The 22077-nt window shown below is 45.5% G+C and overlaps 1 protein-coding gene across 1 annotated transcript in view; it reads left to right on the top strand.

Annotated features, from left to right (window-relative positions):
* LOC147331632 (ubiquinol-cytochrome-c reductase complex assembly factor 1-like) overlaps window positions 1–17916 on the top strand; it is a 19291-nt gene extending 1375 nt beyond the window's left edge. Inside the window, exons 2-9 of the mRNA XM_086294063.1 lie at window positions 3019–3123; window positions 3850–3957; window positions 5424–5496; window positions 6720–6777; window positions 7312–7420; window positions 15844–15921; window positions 16175–16288; window positions 17150–17916. Of these exons, the coding sequence (XP_086150189.1) occupies window positions 3019–3123; window positions 3850–3957; window positions 5424–5496; window positions 6720–6777; window positions 7312–7420; window positions 15844–15921; window positions 16175–16288; window positions 17150–17284 (780 nt within the window). The 3' untranslated portion in view covers window positions 17285–17916. The remainder of the gene's footprint in view (window positions 1–3018; window positions 3124–3849; window positions 3958–5423; window positions 5497–6719; window positions 6778–7311; window positions 7421–15843; window positions 15922–16174; window positions 16289–17149) is intronic.
* The last annotated feature ends 4161 nt before the right edge of the window (window positions 17917–22077 follow it).

Genomic DNA, 22077 nt, shown 5'->3' with positions numbered 1-22077 from the left:
AAACCTAAAAAGAAACACTAGGTACGAGATACATGAGGACCTATGATACGGTGATACTTTTGGTAAACAACCATGTGACTAACATGTGTGTCTCACCTGCTCTTGTTCATCTGTTCTGTCCTCATTCTCCATCTCAATCTCTGCTCCTCTCTCTCCCTCTTTGTGCTGACAATCATCAAATATACAGATATTTACAAACTCTTCAGATAAAAACACAAACACTTTTTAATTGTAACATCAAATCAGACTAAATGTTTATTTTTTTAGATTGATAAATATAAAAAACATATTTGTTAACTTTAAGAGTAAAGAGAGAAACTGTCTGTATTTCTTAATTGCAAATGGCACCAAATTGTATTCAAACTTGAGCCACACTTATGGAGCTCCACAGTTCTTTTCCTGGTGTTTTGGTTGACATCTCTTGATGTTCCCATGTCAAAGAAACAGGCTCTGTGTTTTGCCTTATATGCATCCACAGCTGTGCCACCAATTTACTCACATGGACTCTACGAACCTATCAGAAGCTTCTTCAGCTCAGAATGGAATCGTCTGCAGTTTTCTTATTAATTAACAATAAAACTTAGTGTATATGTACTCCTACATTTGATCAAAGTGATAAAAAATAGAAGCTCTGTCTCTTTATTCTGACATTTAACTAATTCAAAATATATTTCAATATTTATCTAAAACAAAAGTTTACTCTAAATTGATGTTGTACAGTAAAAATGTTTTATGTTTTCTCCCTAAAGTGTAAATATCTGGTTACAAATGTGAATATCCTGCTGTGTACTGAAATCCCTCTTGTTTTGCATAGAAATATACTGAACAACATACAAAGCATAATATATAAAATAACATTTACCTGAGTTTTTCTTTGAAAGAAGCCTCTAATGTCCATTCTTATGTTTCAGTACATAACTGAAACCGATTTAGTCGGGGAGGGTAAGAACTGAAAATATGAAATAAACACATGTAAGCTAAGACTCTCTAAAGAAACAGCATTGTTGTTGTTCGGCTTTTCATTTCGCCATTTGTTGATTCACTTGAAGAGCAAGTAACGTAATATTGGTCAAGTGATCAGTTTGATATCAATCTTTCGTGATGCACCGTCATATTTACATTATTTGTACGGTACGAATGATTTGCTTTGGTACCTGGTCAAACTTAAGCTCTCCTTAGTATGGCTGGCTCCGTCTCTACAACAGCGCACTCACAGGCAGCAGCTGCCCCGCCCCCTCGCTCAGTCGCTTAGTGCCTGAGCTCGGATCATACCAATATCAGGGGGGGATTCACGCACAGTCGTAAATTCCCACAGTGTGCACTATGTGCTTCGAATATTGTGTGTACTTTTTGTTTTATACAGTTGTCAGCCAGGCATCTAACTATGAAAAAATTACACTCCAAAAGACCCCGGGCTTCTGACAAAACAACCCGGGCTTAAGCCCAGTAAGCCACCCCCACGCTCCGCCCCTGAGTATAGACCGTCCAATGGTTTACTGTCAAAAACTGGACCAGAGACAAATATGACAAATAATGTGGCACAGCCGCCGTATTATTTATCCGATAACTGCATAAAAAGGACACAAACATGGTCCAGAAGTTCAGTTCAGGGACTTGTCACCTAGTCAGCTGATCCAAGTGTCAGAAAATAATCAGCTGAGCACAGTGGACTCGGAGAGGTGCTGTTGTGTGTCAGGCCTGTGCACCAAGGTGCCGCCGCACTATAATAAAGTGAGGGTAACGGACTACTACTTTTAGTGCCGACTAGCACGAGCAGCAACATTTAAAGTTGAAGCAGCACACATCCACAGCTGGGATACTACTCAAAGTCGCCTAACTCGAGTATGAAATTGGATTAGGGAAAGGATTTTTGTATCCAGCTGTAAACATGTTTTTTTTCCTGCTGTAAAGTTGGACATTTTAATATCAGTCTGAGGGTCCAGGGTGTCCAATGCACGCGGGCTCTTTTAATACATGCAGGATGTTTGGGCTTCGTCTTGCTGAAGTAAGCGGTGCTTTACCTGGAAAAAGACTGGAGCGCAGAAAATATTATTCTGAAGTCTGTAATACTGTTTAGCATAAATGGTGCCTTCACAGACAAACAGTCCATCGGTCCGTCACAGGAGCTGGTTTTTGAGCTGTGCAGGGTCACGTTTAGGTTATTGATTATTCAGCTCACAGGAAAGGTGACCCCCCCTCATGTCTGATCATCTTAAATGAACTCTGGGCTCAGAGGAGGTGGCCCACTTTCTCAGTCTTGTGTGCATTTCTTTCTGAGTGTGGTGAAGTTTTATTTTGGCACCGCTTTGAAATCTCGAGGTGTTTGTCTTCTGCCACAGGCCTGGCTGATTCAGTCTGTGACAGAGGCTTTAAGCTGTGCTCTTTGCACATGTGCAGTGCAGCAGCTGTTTCAATAACCACCATTTAAAGCAACAACCAGATAATGACCTAAAGGTTCTTTAGGTACTAAATGTTTTTTGAGAATTGAACTAAAGCTTTGCCAGCAGTTGTGCTGATGCAGATGTTGAGGTTTAATATTTGTTGTTGTTCCCTCAGTGTCTCTTTGAGACAGTATATGGGAGTTTAGGCCATCAGCTCATAGCAGCGGTCTCTTCATTCTCTTTGAGCTTTAGTCCATTTTGAAAGGTTTTAAATTTACATCATGTTTTTACAAATCTGAATGAACTTAATCAGATCAGTTAATCAGATTATTGTTGCAGGTCTTTCTACTCAGTGACGTTGGGTGGTGCAGAGACTTAACAGTTTATAAATGTTGACTCAGAGAAAGCCTGTCCAGCAGTCAGAGGGTTAATGAAGGATGTTTCGTGCAGTTCAAACAAAAAATGCTAAAGGGTCACGAAAACTGGCTAAACCTGAGAACAACACTGAGCTGTGACGTGAAGATCACTGCTGTTAGTGGGAGACGAGCAGGTGTTTGATCCGTCTTTAAAAACAAGTCAACAAATAAAACAGTCGATCGTTTGTGTTCAGCCTGACTTAACTTCTCTCTCCTTGCAGGGGTTGGATCAGGAAGCCTGTTTCAGAGCGCTGGCCGCCTGTCAGCAGGCGGGCGTCTCCTCTCCATTAGTAACGCCGTGCCGGACGCTGCATGTCGCCACACAGGTAACATCTCACGCAAGCACATGAACAAATAACCCTCATTGTTTAACCCACAGATGGACTGCTTCAAAACAGCTGTGCAGCAGCTCTTTTGTCCCAGTGGGGGGGGCCACCGATATGCCAAACATATATACTCTTTGCTGATAAATAACACTTTTCTTTTCACTCGGTCGATTCCATCTCCGTCATCTCGGAGGCATTTTGTGAAGCCAGTTGTTCTGCACTCGGGACCTCCTCATTTTCTGCTTAAATGAAAACAAATAAACTGTAATTCCTCTTTTAAAGGGTTGATTATTCAGCCTGTAGTTTTTCACACCTGCTTGGATTTCAGGATGAATTTAATGAATTCTGAGTTCAGTCGTGTCGTATTCGTGCCTTTAAAGCACTTCCTGCCTGCTCCGTGTGTTCGAGGCTTCAACTGGTTTTGTTGTTTTTAATGAAGCTTGAAAACTGGGAGAAAACTTCGGCACATCTGCGCGTCCTGATGAAGGTTAGCGGGGTCGTGGTGGCTGTAATAAAACTGTCAAAGCACGAAGACGGCGTGCAGCTCGGAGTAGGTCAGCGTATTAATTTAGTGAGCGGTAAAGGTCGCGCCGCACAGGTGCGTCGTCACGTGCTGATTAAACCAGGGTCACGCAGCACACGTTTGACATCCCACCTGCTGAAGGAGCAGTTTCTGTTTTCGCTGTCGTTTTTTTCACCGCTCCGCTTTTTCTTTTTGTCCTTCAGCTCCGTAACGTGAAGGAGACGCATCAGCACACGGACGAGGAGGTCGGCGCCTTCACAAAGCTCATCGAGGCGATGGGCTTCACGGGACCGCTCAAATACAATAAATGGGTGAGTGCAGAAGAGACGGGTGAGACGTGGGCTGAAAACGAGCAGGTGATGGTGATTTGGCTTCATTTGATGTGTGAAATCAACACGAGCACTTAGTGTCATGTTAAATGTGTTTAATGTGCCTCCCAGGCCGCCTGTTACCTGCTGACGTGTCCGTTCTGCACTCAAACAACCTTTCATTCAAAAGCAACACGCTTACGTCCTTTAAACGCACCTTCTGATGAATGTGTGCCACCCTGATTGGTCGACAGGTAACAAAAACTAACCGGTGTGTCGGGTCAGACGTTTCTACCTGTACTGTCAGGGCAGCGTTTCCCCTCCTGCTCTCTGTGGTTGAATAAAACCAAACTGCACTTGGACACAACAGAGTAATAAAACATTTGTTATGGAAGATGCAGAAGGCCAAAAATACAAATAACGTCACTGCAGTGGGAGTGATATTCACCAGAGGTGTGTGTGTGCACGCGTGTGTAGCTTTCATTCATGGCGTCACACTCTTGTAGTCGGTATGTTTTCCAGGAATGCGCAGGTCACTAAAGGAATAAACAGTTGGAGCTGTGGCAGGCTTCAGTGATGTGGGAGGTTTTGGCTAAAGGCGGGAAGGTTGCGTGCGTGCCGAGGAATGTCAGGCGAGCAGAGAGCTGGGCCGCCCGCCGGACCGGCAGCGTTTGGCTCGCTGGCACACCTCCGAACTCGTGTCCTGCTCCTGCGCGTGTTTACTCTACAGATAAAACCGCCGTCAGAGACGCACAGATCAGCCTTAAATCCCAGAACAATCCCACAGAAATGCTCGCTGTTGTTAAATGAAGCTCATCGGGCGAGTCGCCCTTCCAGCTGAAAGTTGCTGAACCAGGCAAACTCATTTGGATAAGTTTGCCTGTTTGATGTCATTTTGTACCCCCCCCCCCCCCCCCCCCCGGTTTCCATTGACAAATGTTGGTAATGGAAGTGTAGTGGTGCATTTACACTAGGCAGGAAGTGTAATTACTCCCACACAGTCCAGTCGCTTCGCCCCAACAGCCAGCAGGACGGAGGAGTAAAGAAAGGCTGGAATGAGTGTCTGCACTGTGGCCGCTGGGGTGTAAAGGCTGATTGGCTGTTACTCGGGCAGCGTGGCCCCCTGACAGCTTCAACAGGAAGCCAGCGTGTTGTCTCTGCGCCATCGCAGGAGGGTCGCCTGCCGAGGCCTTTCCTATGAGTGATGTTTGCCACAACGCAGCAGAGCTCTGAAGTTGGTGTTTTCCTTCACTTACACCATGTTCAGCTGCCCTCAAACGTCATCACTAAGCCCCTCCTCCATTTCTGAATGTCAGTGACATCACGAGAATCAGCTGATTGAAATACTTCGCCTCATGACTCCCCTTTCATGTTTGGTGAGAGCAACTCGTAGCTGTCAGCTGTAGCTGTGAGTGCGATGTTGTGGTTGCAGAGTGACGACGTCAGACGTGATGTTTTTGTTTCCACAGAAAATCAAGATTGCTGCTCTGCGGATGTACACGTGCTGCGTGGAGAGAATCAACTACGACGAGTTCTTCGACAGTGAGTTTACCACGCTCGGCTCCCTGGGCCGCCGTTCATGTTGTTCCCACTTTGCCTCGGACATGCTTATTGGTGACGGGCTTGTGTTTGCTGATATTTATCCCAAAAAAACCTGAAGAACAACTTTTCTCAGTAACATAAAAACACAAACGCAGAACAAACCGAAGAGCTCAGATATAAATCTCACGTAATGAGAAGCTTAAAACGAACGCTGATATGACTCCCAGCTGTGAAGGATTCAACTCTGAGCTGTGGATTTGTCCTCCGTTCTGTGGTATCGTTACCTTCCCGCTCAGGCGTGGACGGTAAATGTGTCACTTTGTGTTTTGGAGACGTTCAAACCTTCAGCTCTGCCGCTTATTCCCCTTAAACTCTCAGATATGAGTGTTTTAAAAAGAAAAGCACATCTTATGACCAAAATCTCATTTGTCGTCCCGACAGCCATATTTATCACAAAAATGTTACATTTTCTGTAAATTCTGTGAATCGCGATGCGTGAAACGATACATTTGTAGACATAAGTTGTAACGGCCGCCATTTTTCTTTGTGAGTATTTATCCCACGACGTGCTGCGGGGAAAAGCCCGTGCTAACGTTTGAGTCTGAGGTTTATTTGGAGCACCTGGCGGCTCTTCGTTGCTCCTCATCAGTAAACTCTCTCCACACTCTGTCACGTGACTCGTGCGTCGGTGGCAGCAGAGGTTTGTCGTGTTTGAGTCTGAGGTGTTGGTGTGAGACTTCTCATAACCAAACCATGTCCACGCTACAGTGTCAGCCCCTCGTTTTGATTGGTCCTTCTGTTTGTCGTCATTTATTTTGGAAAATCTCAAAAAGATCTTCAGCTTTATTGTGAAAGATTTATGTGGGAAATAAACAAGCGGACGGCAGAGCCACATGCTGGGTTTACTTTTGTTGTTGCTAACGACAACGTGTAAAAACAGTCACTTGTCTGTCCGCAGTGTGTTTATATAAGAGAGAGAACATTAACCAATGAATACAGCTGCTACAGTGACCATCAAAACCATGAACAATGTTCCCGCAAACAGTTTTTGCGACACCTCGAAACAATGATGGTGTGTAAAATGAAACGATAGACGTTTTCATATCGTCGTCCGATATACGTGGTGACGTCAAACAGCCCTACTGTATGCTGATGTAGTTGCAGAGTCTGACGCAGGTGCGGCGTGCAGAGAATCCTAATGAATCCTAATGTGTGTGTTTCAGAGTGCACCCTCCCTGACACTCTCAACTCCTGGTTCCTGGTTGCACAGCTGCACGTATGGTGAGTCGCACAAACGCATCCTCTCAGCTACCAGTTTATTAGGTACACCTGTACAGCTGGATTTATCCAATCAGCCAATCAGATGGTTTGTTTGCTGCTCTGAGGAATCTGTGTGCTGATTGGCGTAAGCAGCAAAGGGAGCCGTGGTCCGTGTCGACCGCGCTGTCTGTGCGGTTGCTGCTCTTCCGTGCATTTATTAGCCCAGTCGTGTGTCATGTGATGTATTTTTGCTTTGACAGTTATCTTCCTTCACATGTTGTGTAACATTAAACGTCCTCTGTAGCATGCAAAGAATCCAGTTCACAGTGAGAGAATGCATATAATATATAATTGTATTATTATTATTATTGATGTGTTTATGTGGTCTAAATGGAAGCGTCTGATAGTTTTTAATGATGTAATGATGTCGCTGTTGCTCCTGCTGTGGCTGGGACAGTGACGCTCTTCATACGATGAGCACACGGCTTCACTCGTCACAGCGATTTAAGGCTGTGCGCTCGTTTCAGTCTCCTTGTTGTGTTCTTGTGCTCTCAGGATGTGTTTGGTGCGGATGCGTCAGGAGGGCAGAGAGGGGAAGTACATGTGCCGTTACATCGTGCACTCCATGTGGGAGGATGTGGAGCAGAGGAGCAAAATCATGGGGGTACGTTATGTTTCTGATCTTGAAGGGAAAAAAAATTAAATTCAGAGGCATGAAAGCAGGTGAAACAGTCTCAGCTGAGAGTATTAAAGTCTCCACAAAGACACCAACACATGTAGAGACAACCGACCTCTACGTGTGCAGCAACGTCTGCATAACTTCTGCAACTAAACGAAAGCAACAGAAGCAATACCAACAAAGCAGCCACGGTAACCACAGCAACAGCTGCAACCAGACCCTCTGTCATATCGTGAAGTGCACACACACACACACACACACACACACACATACACACACACACGCAGGCTGGTACACACACACACACACACACACACGCAGGCTGGTACACACACACACACACACACACACACACACACGCAGGCTGGTACACACACACACACACACACACACACACACACACACGCAGGCTGGTGCACAGCGTGCATAATACACAGGCTGTAAATATCATGCGACTGTATTTCCACTTTTCAGCGTCACTGCTGGGAGAAAGATCTCAGCCTGTTGGAACTTTGTATGTTTGATGCCTGAAATCCTGATTTATTCTTGGTTTAAAACTAAAATGATCATGTAACAAAGGTTTTCTGTTACTCATTCATTCGGGTTATTTACTGAAGCTGAGTTTGCAAATTCAGATATTTTCCCAGCTGTTTAATTCCTGCCAGAGTTTTAGTGTGTAACAGAAGCTTTCACTCTAATTCTCCCTCAGCGACAAAAATCCCGTGTTGAAGCTTTTGCATCAACTCGGCTGATTGGCTGATAGGTTTGTGGTTACGGCCGCAGCAGAGGTTGCGCTGCTGTCAGAATCGGCCAGCTCTCCTGCTGGAACAGAATCTGGATCTTCAGGTTCCAGCAGGAATGCTTTGGCAGTGGTTCAGTCTCCTGCAGCACACGGTCAGTGTTTCACAGCTGTGAATGTCGATCAGCACGTACGAACTGCCTTCGCCACGAACAGGACTCGTGTTGCTGTGCAGTCTAACCCTGATCTGAGTCAGCTCCACTGAGCTGCTGCATCTGCTTCATAATGTCAGTAACCAACTGTTCATGGAAATGTGGTGATTACAGACTGTTTTCAACTTAAGCATGAAAGTGAAAAGATGAGAAAACAAAGTAACAGAATAGACAAACGCACAACAGTCGTCTCCTGCTCAGAATGTGAACTTTGAATAATTGGGATTATTTACTCAAACTAAATTAAAATATTTTTGACTTTTTTCTGTTGAAAGCTGCAAAGAAATGCAGGAAACCCTGTTTTCTGAAAGAAAAGTCACATGATCAGAGCACACACAGATCTACCGCACGCTCTGAGGTAAATTAAAAGGTTTCTGTAATTTTGGGATTTGCAAACTTGGAAGTTTTCCGCCCACAAAGTAAACCACAAAGATTCAAAGTCAGCATTTCTTTTGTTTCCTTTGCTTTCCTGGAAATGCCCCGGACCACCGATACAACCCCAGCTCACTGGGAATGCTCAGTCCAGCTTATCCCAGCTGCATTTATCTGCAGATCCTGTAAGCTGCAGTAACTGTTGTCCTCACGGGGAGGACGAGGCTCGACTGTGTAGCACTGATTAGCTGACTTTGTCAAATAACCTCATATAAATAAATCTATTAAATATGGACTGAATGGAGCAAACACACTGACAAGCTGCTGCTGCTGGATGTGTGATCCAAATACTGCATCGGTGCATCTGGACCATTCATAGATCATCTTCCCAGTTAAAGGAGCAGCGTGAAGCTAAAGTGTTCATCATGGACAAACGACTGCAGGTCTGTTAGTCCTTCCTTCTGTCACGCCACTCCAGCTTTCACTGCACCCTCGAGCACTCCACCCATCCAGGTATTAAAGGTACTCTGAGCTGTCTTTGGGCACATAGTCTCAACTTATTTCAACCTGCAGACGCAGGTAAGCAACCTTCTGTTCAGGTGCCAAGTTCGGGGGATAAAAGTAGACCCACCCCTGCTCACCACCTTTCACTGAGGCCAGCTCCACAGTGGAACAGAGGCCAGCCCTGGGTTCGAGATGCTACACTGTTGAGGCAAGCCCGAGTCTGAACCCTAGCTGGGAACTCTCAGGCTGTTCCCCACCAGAGGGGTGCTGTTCCAAGAGCCACTTTTGGCAACCAGGGATTGGCCCGCAGGGGTGTCCGCCCCTTACTGTGGCCCAATCCACACAGCACCAGACCCCTACACCTCCTGCCACGGGTCAGGGAGCCGCAGGAGCGAACTGTCCAAAAGTCGTAGGTATTAAGTTACTGTTTTAGAAAGCAAAAGCTGGAAATGTTCATCATTTAGAAACTGGCGCTGGGCAAAGTTTGAGAACTGGCTTTCTGATTGTTTTTCTTTATTAAATGTAATTAACTTAATCGCTTTAGCTCCAGAATGAAACATGAAAACTTCAGCAGGGCAGACGTTTGGAACTGAAGAGCTGAGAACGAGCACACGCTGATGACTGATTATTTTACTGCATTAATACAGACTTGACAGCAGCAGTATTTTCCACAGCAGCTCAGGTTCCTCAGAAGTGCTTCTGTGACATTAAATCGCCACAAATCTACACAAACACGTCTCCAAGCTAAATGTCATTCTGTTACATAAATATTCATTATTTCAGCCACATTTCCCCTTCGAGCTGATGCAACAGTGCGTTCAGTTTTATCCGTGCCGTTGCATGCTACAAAGGATGCAGGTTTTGTTGATTTTAAAGTTTTACATCAGCGTAATTGTGCCAACAAATCCCCGGAGAGCGAGCCTGGCTGCGGCCGCCTTGTCCACAGAGTCGTTCCTCTATTTTCTGTCAGTGGAGCAGCTCCAGGAAGTGTCGCTCATTGACATAAATCTGGGCTCTGAGCACACGAAGCTTTCAGAAACACTTTGTCCTTCTATAATGCAGATTATTCTGGATTCGAGTCTCAAAGCTAACAGAGGGGAAAAACCCACTTTAATTACGGGTGTTTGCGTTTAAGAATTAAAGAGTTGTGACAAAGAATGTAAATGTAGGGCGGCAGGATATTAAACAGGGTCAAAACGCGTAAAAGCACAGCTCGAGCAGTCTGCTCTCACTCCTCAGAGCATCCTCGGTTCTTTCCTCACGTCGTAGTCCCAAAGTGAGACACGCCTGCCTCTGAGCCTCGTTTATGAATTGCACGTTTGTACCCCTCCACTTACTGTTAAGCCTGATATTTTTAGGTGCTTTAAAATTCTCCAAAATCAAACAGTTTGGTGCTGCTGAGAGTTAAAACGGTCCACAGTCTCAGCATCCTTCATAAAACGTCATCGTACCACAATACGCACAAACGCTACGTCAGACCTGAAAAAGAGGATTTACGAGTTTTTGGCTGAATTAGATGATCGACGCTGTTCTCAGTCAAAGTTCATGCTGAGGATTCTCAGTAGCAGAGACACTGTGGGAGGAATGCGACGTCAAAAGCCGACCAAACTTCGTCCAATAGAACGTCCGAGACGATCCATGCACAGCTCCAGGTTTCCACACCTGATCCATGTCCACACTGAACCCTCAGCTGGTCCCGATTCTTCACCGAGGCAGTGAAATATTTGGAGTCCAAGACCCCGTCAGCTCGTGGGCTGCAGTTACAGAGTTTTAGCTGATGGCTAACGCCCTGACGAAAAAGGTTGTGAATGCGATAACTTGAGTACAAGGCGGTGTGGGATTTTGAGATTGAGATCTTTACTGTATCTACCAGGAGGCTGCTGCCAGTATTTTAAACACTGAGCTGAAAGACGTGCAGCACAGGAACAGAGCTGATAAAACGCTGGAGAGGCGAGAGCGTCACAGTCTTTTGGGTTCGTGCCTTCAAATAGAAACAGAACTGCAGAAGGGCCAGAGCTTCATCCAGTGCAGGAAAACATTTTCTGCCTGATGCAGCTTTCCTTGTTGGAGCAGAAAAGTTTTCATCTTTAAGCGTGTGGTGTAAACACTCATAAAATCAGAGGGTTGCCGTTCAGGTGGGAGCAGGAGGGACTGGTCTTTGGAGATTTAGTTGACTCGTAGTGAAGGTGTGAATCCACACCCCATCACAGCCTCTTGGATTTGGCTGTAAAGCGAGCTCAGCGGCAGCCAAGCAGCAGCTTTCAGCGCTCTTCATATTAAGGAGCTCTTTAGTTTTGCTCCTTTTGCTTCGTGTGACAGAAAGAGGTCAGAGATGAGAAATTACAGTCTGGCTTGTGAGGTCACTCCTGCAGCGTGGGCACGCATGCATCGGTCTCGTACGCAGCAGGTGTTTTCACAGCTGCATACGTGACCTTTTGTCAGCATGTGTACGTAAACCTGCGTGTTCTGTATGTCAAGCGTGTCAGCACAGAGTTACAACAAAGTCCGGTTTCTTTTAAAGTTCAATAGTAAAGATGTTCAGAGGTCGAGTCTGACCTCACATTTCTCTTGTTCAGAGCTCACTTGTTTTGTGACCTTTAACCTTACGCTGAAGTCATTAACTTAAGTCATGGAAGTTTGCAGCTTCTTTATGTCCCAGCTGTACACGCAGAGCAGCTGTTTTCAGCTGGTTTCTCTCCTGTAGTCAGACTGAAAGGTGAAACGAGACGTTTACTGGCAGAAAAACGATCTGCTGATGTTTTGATAATCAAAGATTTGTTTCAGTGCTCGCCAGCAGATCTGTGGAAGCGCTCGGGGACGTTTCCTCTGTTTTGTGGGGCGATCGTGGCTCAAGAGTTGGAAGTTCGTCTTGTAATCGGAAGGTTGCCAATTCGAGCCCCGACAGTCTCGGTCGTTGTGTCCTTGGGCGAGACACTTCACCCGTTGCCTACTGGTGGTGGTCAGAGGGCCCGGTGGCGCCAGTGTCTGGCAGCCAGGGTGGCTGTGGCTACGATGTAGCTGCCATCACCAGTGTGTGAATGTGTGTGTGAATGGGTGGATGGCTGGATGTGTAAAGCGCTTTGGGGTCCTTAGGGACGAGTAAAGCGCTATATAAATACAGGCCATTTACCATTTTTATTTAGCAAGTTAAAGTTTTTAGTGAACCGTCCGTTCATGATGTCACATTTCAATCATTATCACGACCTGAGCCTGTTACAAACAGCAGATAACAGCAGTAACCTCAGTACAGCAGTCAGAGATACTGAGGAAGCCTCACTGTGCACAGCTGACTGTGATGTTACCCTCAGTGATATCCGAACAGTCCAAAAGCTTCGTTTGCACATTTATGCAACAGCAAAATACATTTTTCCATCTGAAGCATTAGTTAGCAGAAAAATTTGACTTATTTTCATTCTTATTAAGTCTTATTATTTGTTTGATGCTTGCTGAATAATCCATCTGATGAGATTCCCGAACGTTCTTTTAGTCCGGACGTTGCGTTTGAGCTCCTGCTGTTGACTGACTGCAGGTTTCCCAGCCTCACAGCCAGTACAGCTGCATGACGTTAGCACCGTTCACTAGCGATGCGGCTGCAGCACTGTTTGATGGCCAAAGCTGTACGTGTATCAGATCAAGAGTGTTTATCGGACTGTAGAGTCATAAATATGAATAAATTGAATATCTTTAAAGGAACAGACGAAAGCAAGAAGCGAGTTAGATAAACATGCAGCCGTGAACATCGTGAAGTCTTTTTTTTTCCTTGGATAATCATCTTTTTTTCTTCTTTTTTTTTTCTTGATTCCCTAAAACGCAAATTTCCTAATCAAGCTCTACATGAGCAGCTTATATTTACACAGCCAGCAGCAGTGATTGGAGCTGCTCTAAGGTTTCATAGTGGCTGAGGCAGAGCGCAGGAAAAACATCGCTCATTTTCTCCACGTTCATAATCACTGCTGCGCCTCCTCAGCGCCCGCACTCTCTACACTCCAGCCTGTGCAGCATTGGGAAATGTTCACCTTTGGATTCAGTGGCGACAAACCCGGCTGTGCGGCAGCAGGAAGGTTTTCTCACATTTACAGTGGGGCAAAAAAGTATTTAGTCAGCCACCGATTGTGCAAGTTCCCCCACCTAAAATGATGACAGAGGTCAGTAATTTGCACCAGAGGTACACGTCAACTGTGAGAGACAGAATGTGAAAAAAAAAAAATCCATGAATCCACATGGTAGGATTTGTAAAGAATTTATTCGTAAATCAGGGTGGAAAATAAGTATTTGGTCAATAACAAAAATACAACTCAATACTTTGTAACATAACCTTTGTTGGCAATAACAGAGGTCAAACGTTTACTATAGGTCTTTACCAGGTTTGCACACACAGTAGCTGGTATTTTGGCCCATTCCTCCATGCAGATCTTCTCGAGAGCAGTGATGTTTTGGGGCTGTCGCCGAGCAACACGGACTTTCAACTCCCGCCACAGATTTTCTATGGGGTTGAGGTCTGGAGACTGGCTAGGCCACTCCAGGACTTTCAAATGCTTCTTACGGAGCCACTCCTTTGTTGCCCGGGCGGTGTGTTTTGGATCATTGTCATGTTGGAAGACCCAGCCTGGTTTCATCTTCAAAGTTCTCACTGATGGAAGGAGGTTTTGGCTCAAAATCTCACGATACATGGCCCCATTCGTTCTGTCCTTAACACGGATCAGTCGTCCTGTCCCCTTGGCAGAAAAACTGCCCCATAGCATGATGTTTCCACCCCCATGCTTCACAGTAGGTATGGTGTTCTTGGGATGCAACTCAGTATTCTTCTTCCTCCAAACACGACGAGTTGAGTTTATACCAAAAAGTTCTACTTTGGTTTCATCTGACCACATGACATTCTCCCAATCCTCTGCTGTATCATCCATGTGCTCTCTGGCAAACTTCAGACGGGCCTGGACATGCACTGGCTTCAGCAGCGGAACACGTCTGGCACTGCGGGATTTGATTCCCTGCCGTTGTAGTGTGTTACTGATGGTGACCTTTGTTACTTTGGTCCCAGCTCTCTGCAGGTCATTCACCAGGTCCCCCCGTGTGGTTCTGGGATCTTTGCTCACCGTTCTCATGATCATTTTGACCCCACGGGATGAGATCTTGCGTGGAGCCCCAGATCGAGGGAGATTATCAGTGGTCTTGTATGTCTTCCATTTTCTGATGATTGCTCCCACAGTTGATTTTTTTCACACCAAGCTGCTTGCCTATTGTAGATTCACTCTTCCCAGTCTGGTGCAGGTCTACAATACTTTTCCTGGTGTCCTTCGAAAGCTCTTTGGTCTTGGCCATGGCGGAGTTTGGAGTCCGACTGTTTGAGGCTGTGGACAGGTGTCTTTTATACAGATGATGAGTTCAAACAGGTGCCATTCATACAGGTAACGAGTGGGGGACAGAAAAGCTTCTTACAGAAGACGTTACAGGTCTGTGAGAGCCAGAGATTTTCCTTGTTTGAGGTGACCAAATACTTATTTTCCACCCTGATTTACGAATAAATTCTTTACAAATCCTACCATGTGGATTCATGGATTTTTTTTTTCACATTCTGTCTCTCACAGTTGAAGTGTACCTCTGGTGCAAATTACTGACCTCTGTCATCATTTTAAGTGGGGGAACTTGCACAATCGGTGGCTGACTAAATACTTTTTTGCCCCACTGTAAATGTCAGAAAACCTTCCATTTTTGCTGTGTGCACGACAGTGTTGGTGCAAACCTTCGCACAGACCCTACAGTATGATCCGTGTGATTCACCTGCGGCCCGAGAGCTTCAGTCGTCCAGTAGAACAAATGAACAGCACAGGGAGCGTTTTTTGATTTTACTGGTCAATGTGTGGATTTTTAAAATTTATTTATTTATTTTTCTATTAAAAATGGTGAAAAGTATCATGTGTATATGAATAGAAAAAGAATTGGGAATCAGAATGTTTTGCAGTTTTTACTTGGTAAGCAAAACTTCTTTGATCAATCAAATGATGAACCTGTACTTTATTTAACTTTTTTTTTTTTATTTCAATATTGACATCTCCAAAATTATTGGAAGTGTTTGGACAAACCTGGGACTGGACATTCAGCGTCCCCATAGAGTTAACCTGACAGCAGCCATATTATTGGTCAGAAAATGTCATTAAAAATGCACCAAAAGGCTCTGACAGCACAAACAGAGCAGACAGCTAGCAGCTACAGCCGCCTGTGTCGCCATCCACCTGTCAGTCAAAAAGAGGCCACGCCCCCTAATATTCAAACTTTTAAGCTTTATTGCAATTTAACCCCCTCTGCAGCTATGAAGGAAGGATTCTCCACAGAGACCAAACAGTTTGTGTGTCAGACTCTAAACATGTTTATTTCTGCTATAAAGTTTTAACATGGGAGTCCATGGCACTGACTCCCTGCTGGAGCCTCTGCTGGACGTTAGAGGAACTGCAGGTTTCTGCACTTCAGCCTTGGCTTCACTTTTCCAGCCCAGACGTTTCTGCCTGGCACGAATGTACAAATCTTGTATTCTCAATCTCTGCTGTGCTTCACTCTGATTTGTCTTCCTCTGTTTAATGATGCAGATTGATGCCATCCACAGAAAGGAAGCGATGAAAGCGATGACCGAAACCTTCTATGCAGCGATATTTGGATACGACGAGGTAAGACAAAGAATTTTAAACTTGCTGTTTTACGGCCGACATTCAAACTCTGCTCAAAGGCGACTGGAAATCTGTTTCGAATGACCTTTGAGAGTTCATCTTAGATGCACTGCAGACTCACTCAATTTTAACTCCGGTCCAAAGTCTGGATCCTGATTGGATCACACAGCTGGGACATGTCAGCAAACAACAACTGCAGATATCAGGTTAGAAGAAACTTCATGCATGTGAACACGTGTGTTGGTACCTGCAGGGAATCCTGTCCGATGACTGTGTGCTGGCGGCGGCTCTGTGGAGAAACCTGTTCAACCGTCAGTGTGAAGACCCCGGACAGCTCGAGCTCATGGTGGAGTACGTCCGCAAACAGGTGAGCTTTAGTCTTTCTAACACGTGCACTTTGTTGCGTTTGAATTGTGATGTCCTGATAAGACCTCGGCACATGCTTCGGGCCCACGTTCTCCGGGCTTGACTCCATCTGTTTTCTTAACCACAGGAATCCAGAGTCTTCTGCTGATGAGCAAATTGGGTTTAACACTGGTTTATGTGCACGTCTCCATGCAGAGAGCTCTCCCACAGTGAGCTGCTCGCGGTCCGACAGAATTAGTTGGTTTTCCATGTCTGCACTGAGAGCTCGGGGCTTATTAGGATAGTTCTTCAGCAGCGCTAAAGAAGCAAAGCTGATTATTTACCGTCCATCTACGTCATTACCCTGAGCGATGGGCGTGAGCTCTGGGTAATGACCCAAAACACGAGTTCACGGTAATAAGCGGTGGTTAAACTGAGTTTTCTTGGAAAGGTGGTGAGGCTCAGCGTTATACAGCGGGTGAGGAGTCTCATCATTCAGGAAGGACTCGGGATGTCTCTTCCTGGGTGAAGATGTCCTACCTGGAGGCTCCCGGGGTAGAAATGAGACTCTCTCAGCTGGTCTGGGAACAGCTCGGTGTTCCCCGGATGAACTGGAGGAGGGGGGGAAGGGTGAGGGAGGTCTGGGCCTCTCTGCTTAGGCTGCAGCCCTAAGACTCAACTCCAGGGAAGCAGCAGAGGATTGATGGACGTGCGAGTAGTTCAAAATGTTGATGGAACCTGGAAATTGTACCTGATGTGTTTCCTTAGAAATCCGTGAGATTTATTCACAGAGTTTATGACGCTGTAACGTTTGCAGAAAGGAAAACAGTCGATGTTGATCCATCAGCTGTGAGGGTAAATGTGGACGTGCTGCTGTGTGCAGATGCAGTACATCGACGCGCTGGACGGGGACGACCTGCTGCTCACAGGAGAGGTGAAGTGGCGCCCCCTGGTGGAGGAGAACGCACAGAGCATCCTGAAGGTGGTCAAACCCACGTACAACGATGCCGGACTGTGACAGACACTTGTTGCACTTCAGTTTCCTTTCATCCTTTCCTGGGTTATGTTTTCTCCTCCCCTTCTTTTCCTCATAACTCCTCCTCTCCTCTGTTATGAGATTTTAATTTGACATCAGGTCTGTTGTTGTAGCTTTTTTTTTTTTTTTTCTTCTTTTTTCCTCTTGTGTTCAGAGCACTTATTCTCCCAATGATGTGTCCACCAGAGGTCTGATTCTAGAGGGTCGGTGTATATATGTAGATTAGATGGTCAGGGATGAGGATTGTGGGCCGCGTCGCACGTACAGCCGTCGTCCTCCATCTTTGTCCTGTTGGGTTTGAGAGTGTCTGCTGCTTCCTGTCTGTGAAAACACACATATTTATATTTTCTCAGGTTTATAAGTACCGCCACGCTGTATTTATAAAGTATTTTGTACCTTCGAGCTTGCTCTTCTCCTGCAGAGGTGTCGTCTGAGACTTCTGTTACTGCTCCTTCACTGTGTTTAAATAAAGTTTTGCTCTGTCAGGTTAAAACGATCCTTGTAGATTGTCAGTGAGGTGTCCATAATGCTCTCACACCGCAACAGGAAGCTGAACCCTCAAAGACACGACGTCATTCTTGTTTTTAAAAAGTGAATAAATAAAGTTTCTCTGAACGGCGTCTGCTCCTGACTCCTTTTCTGTGCTCAGTTTTCTCAGGTTAAATGCAAACTTGACTTGTGGTTTATTTATCTACTGCTAATACCAGGTGAACGTGGCAACAAATGGCTGCAGCAGAGGAAGAAGAATTTTAATTAAAGGAGGGTGAAAAAAGATCTTTGACCTTTATAAATATAAAAAAACTTGAATTTTCTTTTATTTGTATGGCATCATTTATATGGATTACAATAACAGCTGCCTCAATAAAATGACCCCCTATGACCAAGATTTTTGGCAACAGTGGGAAGGAAAAACTTAACAGGAAGAAAGATCCAGCAGAACCAGGTTTGGGGAGGGGCGGGGCCATCTGGCACGACATGTGCTGTGGAAGAGAGCCAGAGATTAATAATCATAATCAATACTCATAGTTAAATGGTTGGAGGTCAGAAATAATCCAGTAAAAATGTTAAAAAGTTTTGTCTCCTTCCTTCACACAGACGTCACTCAGCTGTGACGGACCAATAAGCGCCCTCTGGTCGAGGCTCGAGCTCAATGATGATGTCAGATTGTCCTCCTGCGCATGTTCAGGTCTGCATAACATCATGAGCTAATCTAAGGCACACGTGGGCGTGTCTGTGCTTGTACAGAGTGAGAGTGCCCTTCATACTTTGTGTTCTTTCTTTCCTGATGTCTGTCTTTTGAAACTTGAACGTGTTTATAAGGAAGAGAGAAAAAAACAGAAGATTGACCTTCACCGTCAGAGCTCAGCTCAAGAGAAATCACGAGGCGCTGCCGCACAGGAAATACCAAATCCATCAGAGTAAAAGGATTGTGTGCGCTGCTGAGTTGGACTGTGGGATGCTGGATGAGTGGTGTCTTGTTCTGGTCAAGGTTTCAATATGTTTGGCTCCTGTAAGGATGCCTTCACCCAAAACACAACCTGTCATTGGCCAACTTCCACATACCTACTGACGGGCTGTACCCAGTGATGCCTGTAGTTGGAGATGGTTGTGCCTTGGCTCTCTTCCACAGCATGTCTTTATCCTGTCTTCCTTCTCTCTCCCAACCAATCACAGCAGATGGCCCCGCCCCTCCCTGAGTCTGGTTCTGCTGGAGGTTTCTTCCTGTTCAAAGGGAGTTTTTCCTTCCCACTGTCGCCAAAGTGCTGCCCATAGGGGGTCATATGATTGTTGGGATTTTCTCTGTATGTATTATGGTAGGATCTAATGCACAATATAAAGCGCCTTGAGATGACTGTTGTTGTGATTTTGCGCTATATAAATAAAATTGAATTGAATTATACTGTGAGGACAGAGATGATCATTAAAAATTAAGAGGAGATGCCCACGAGAGCAACAAAACAAATGACTGTTTATATCCTCAGTGACGTTGCTGCTTTTCCACCACTGCACAGGTTTACAGTGTCAAAGCTCTCTTCAAACTAATTGGCTGAAATGTGAGTCTTTTTTCTTTAAACCCTGGAATCACTGCACTTTGGGTAATAGTGTTGAACGGCCAGCGTTGAAAGGGTCAAATCGACGTAAACCTGCTCAAATGAACGCTGACGCTGTTTTCAGGGTCTGAGAGTTTGTTTCTGAATTGTTGCATTAATATAAAACCAGTTTTCTCTGCACAGATTCTCATTCATCCTGCAGAGGGCGCCACACTCCACGTTTTATCGTGCAGAAGCCAGCGGCTGACCCTGAATCACATTCCCGTCTTTGTTCCGTCACTGCAGCGACTGAGAGGAAGACTGTGCCACAAGTCAAAGTGTTCTCCATGCACATCAAACAGACAATAACACAGCTGGACCTGGAAGCACATTTATGTTTATTTATTTATTCTTTATTTATTTATGTTGGGCCAAAACACTAAGAAGCGTAAAACATTTGAAACTTTATAAAGAAGTAAAGTCGTTTACATACAGCGATCGATGAAACCGTTATACCCAGTAAATGATCTCAGTGCAGAGAACATCCTGTGATCTCATCACAGTGTCAGCAGGTTAGGCAGACCCTCTCCCTGTTACTCCTGGAGGGTCCCGAGGCGTTCCCAGGCCAGAGATACCAAATCTCTCCAGTTGGTTCTGGGTCGACCCCGTGGCGTAAAACCTCCCAGGAGAGATCCTCACAGATCCCTCAGTTGGTTTCTGTAGACACAGAAGAGCAGTAACTATATTCCAAGCTCCCTCCAGATGCCCGAGCGCCTCAGCCTGTCTCCAAGGCTGATCCCAACCACTCTACAGAGGAAACTCATTTGTGTTTGGGACCTTACTCTTTCGATCATCACCCATATCCCATGAGCGGAGGTGAGGGTGGAGCATAAATCAAAAGTCCTCCTGAATTAAGTAAGTAAGTAAGTAAAATTTTATTTATATAGCACCTTTCAAGATAAAATCCCAAAGTGCTTTACAGAGGCAGAAAACAGACATTAAGATCTAAAACAAAACAAAATCAACCAAACGTGAGTTTAAACAGGTTTTTAACTGCTTTTTAAAAGACATGACTGAGTCCACAGATCTCAAACTCAAAGGGAGCGAGTTCCAGAGTCTGGGAGCCGCTGATACAAACGCTCTGTCACCTTTTGTTTTTAACCTTGTATGCTGGACAACAAGCAAGCCCTGGTTACAAGACCTCAGGGACCTGCTGGGGTGATAAGAAAGAAGAAGATCACTTAAGTAAGTTGGAGCTACACCGTGCAGGGCCCTATAAGTCATGATTATGCTCTTAAATTGGACCCTGAACTTGACAGGGAGCCAATGCAGCTGAATCAGCAGGGGAGTATTTACTGCTGACACCGCAGCAACCTGCCGGTGCACCTCACACTCCACCGCCTCGTCACCTGGGAATAAGATGTGAAGATCCCAAGAAACTTGAACTCTCTAAACTTAGATCCTTGCACCATTTTCCAGCAGAGAAACCAGGACTCAGGCTTGGAGGTGTTGCTCTCATCCTGGCCACACTTGACCACAAACCACTCTCCATCATAAGAGTCCACAAAACACATGCAGACTCGGCCTGGATGGTCAAACTCTCACGATTCCTTCAAAAGTCCTGCAAAGGAGGAGATCTGCTCCAGTGTTCAGGTCCAGATGTGAGACCAGGAAGGAATCTGAGTGAAAAGTACCCAAACCTGCAGTTCCTCTAATGTCCGCCGGAGGCTCCAGCAGCGAGTCAGTCATCAAAGATTGCCATGTTAAAATATGCAACTTCATCCTGCTTCATAACAGCTGCTCAGGGGGAGAATGTTTTTATAACTCACCTGTTTGGATTCTCTGAAACCGCTCGTCCCGTGCAGGCATTTGGATTTTAATGAGGCTTGATGTTAGGGGCGTGGCTGCTTTGATTACAGGTGTGCCAACACTGCTCAGCTTCACTTTCACTAACTGGAGTCTGGACTGTGCTGGTGCCTCTCAGCCAGCATGGCTTACACAGTGTGTAAGAAGTGTGTTTCATTATTGGTATTTTTTGCACACGGACCCTGACAAACAAATAAGTGTTTAAAAGGTCTCATCAGTTGTCACACGTGTTGCTGGGAAATATTCATGGATGACAAAAGGCTTTTATTCCTTTGTTCATCTTTCCCCGCAGCGCTGAGAGCGAGGACCGTTGTCCTCGGAGACTCTGTAAACTGGAGTTTGTGCAGACTGTGTAACACTGTGTCCTTTGTGCCTGATGGAGTCAGTGTGGAGCTCAGCACGTGAAAATGACCCAAAAAAAGAAAACGTTTGGCTTTCGCCGCGTTCACGTCATCCTCCCTCTCTGCTGGTCTCCACCTCGGTGATTTTACAGCCTGCACGCGACGCCTCTGACCTTCATCGGGACATTAAAAGCTCCACGAGGCACAGCAAACAGGAAGCGGTCACTTAGTCATCTCCTCAGAAGGCGAGACGTCACAGAGAAGCGTCTTTGTTTTCACTTTGAGTAACACACGAGCTGACGTCTCGGCTCTTTCACGCTCTTTTATCCCCTCGCCTCGTTTTCATCGTCCAACCTGTGAAACTTTCACACTGAAGTGACCAGAAAGAGACGAGAACAGCAAACACACACAAGTCTGATGGTCTGAGAGGCAACGAGGCCTCGGCTCTGTCTTTCCTGCACACGACCTCCGACCCCACACGGTCCCTAAGCGGGTTTTTCCTCTTTAACGGTTTTATTTGTCTCTTTGTTGTTTTTAT

The sequence above is a fragment of the Aulonocara sp. 'chitande type north' Nkhata Bay genome, linkage group LG5 (genome assembly GCF_057382095.1).
Source record: "Aulonocara sp. 'chitande type north' Nkhata Bay isolate Kocher_YH1m ecotype deep benthic linkage group LG5, A_spYH_male_GT1.1, whole genome shotgun sequence".
Taxonomy (NCBI): Eukaryota; Metazoa; Chordata; class Actinopteri; order Cichliformes; family Cichlidae; genus Aulonocara; species Aulonocara sp. 'chitande type north' Nkhata Bay.
The sequence above is the reverse complement of the archived record's forward strand: the minus strand, read 5'-3'. Positions and strand labels throughout refer to the sequence as shown.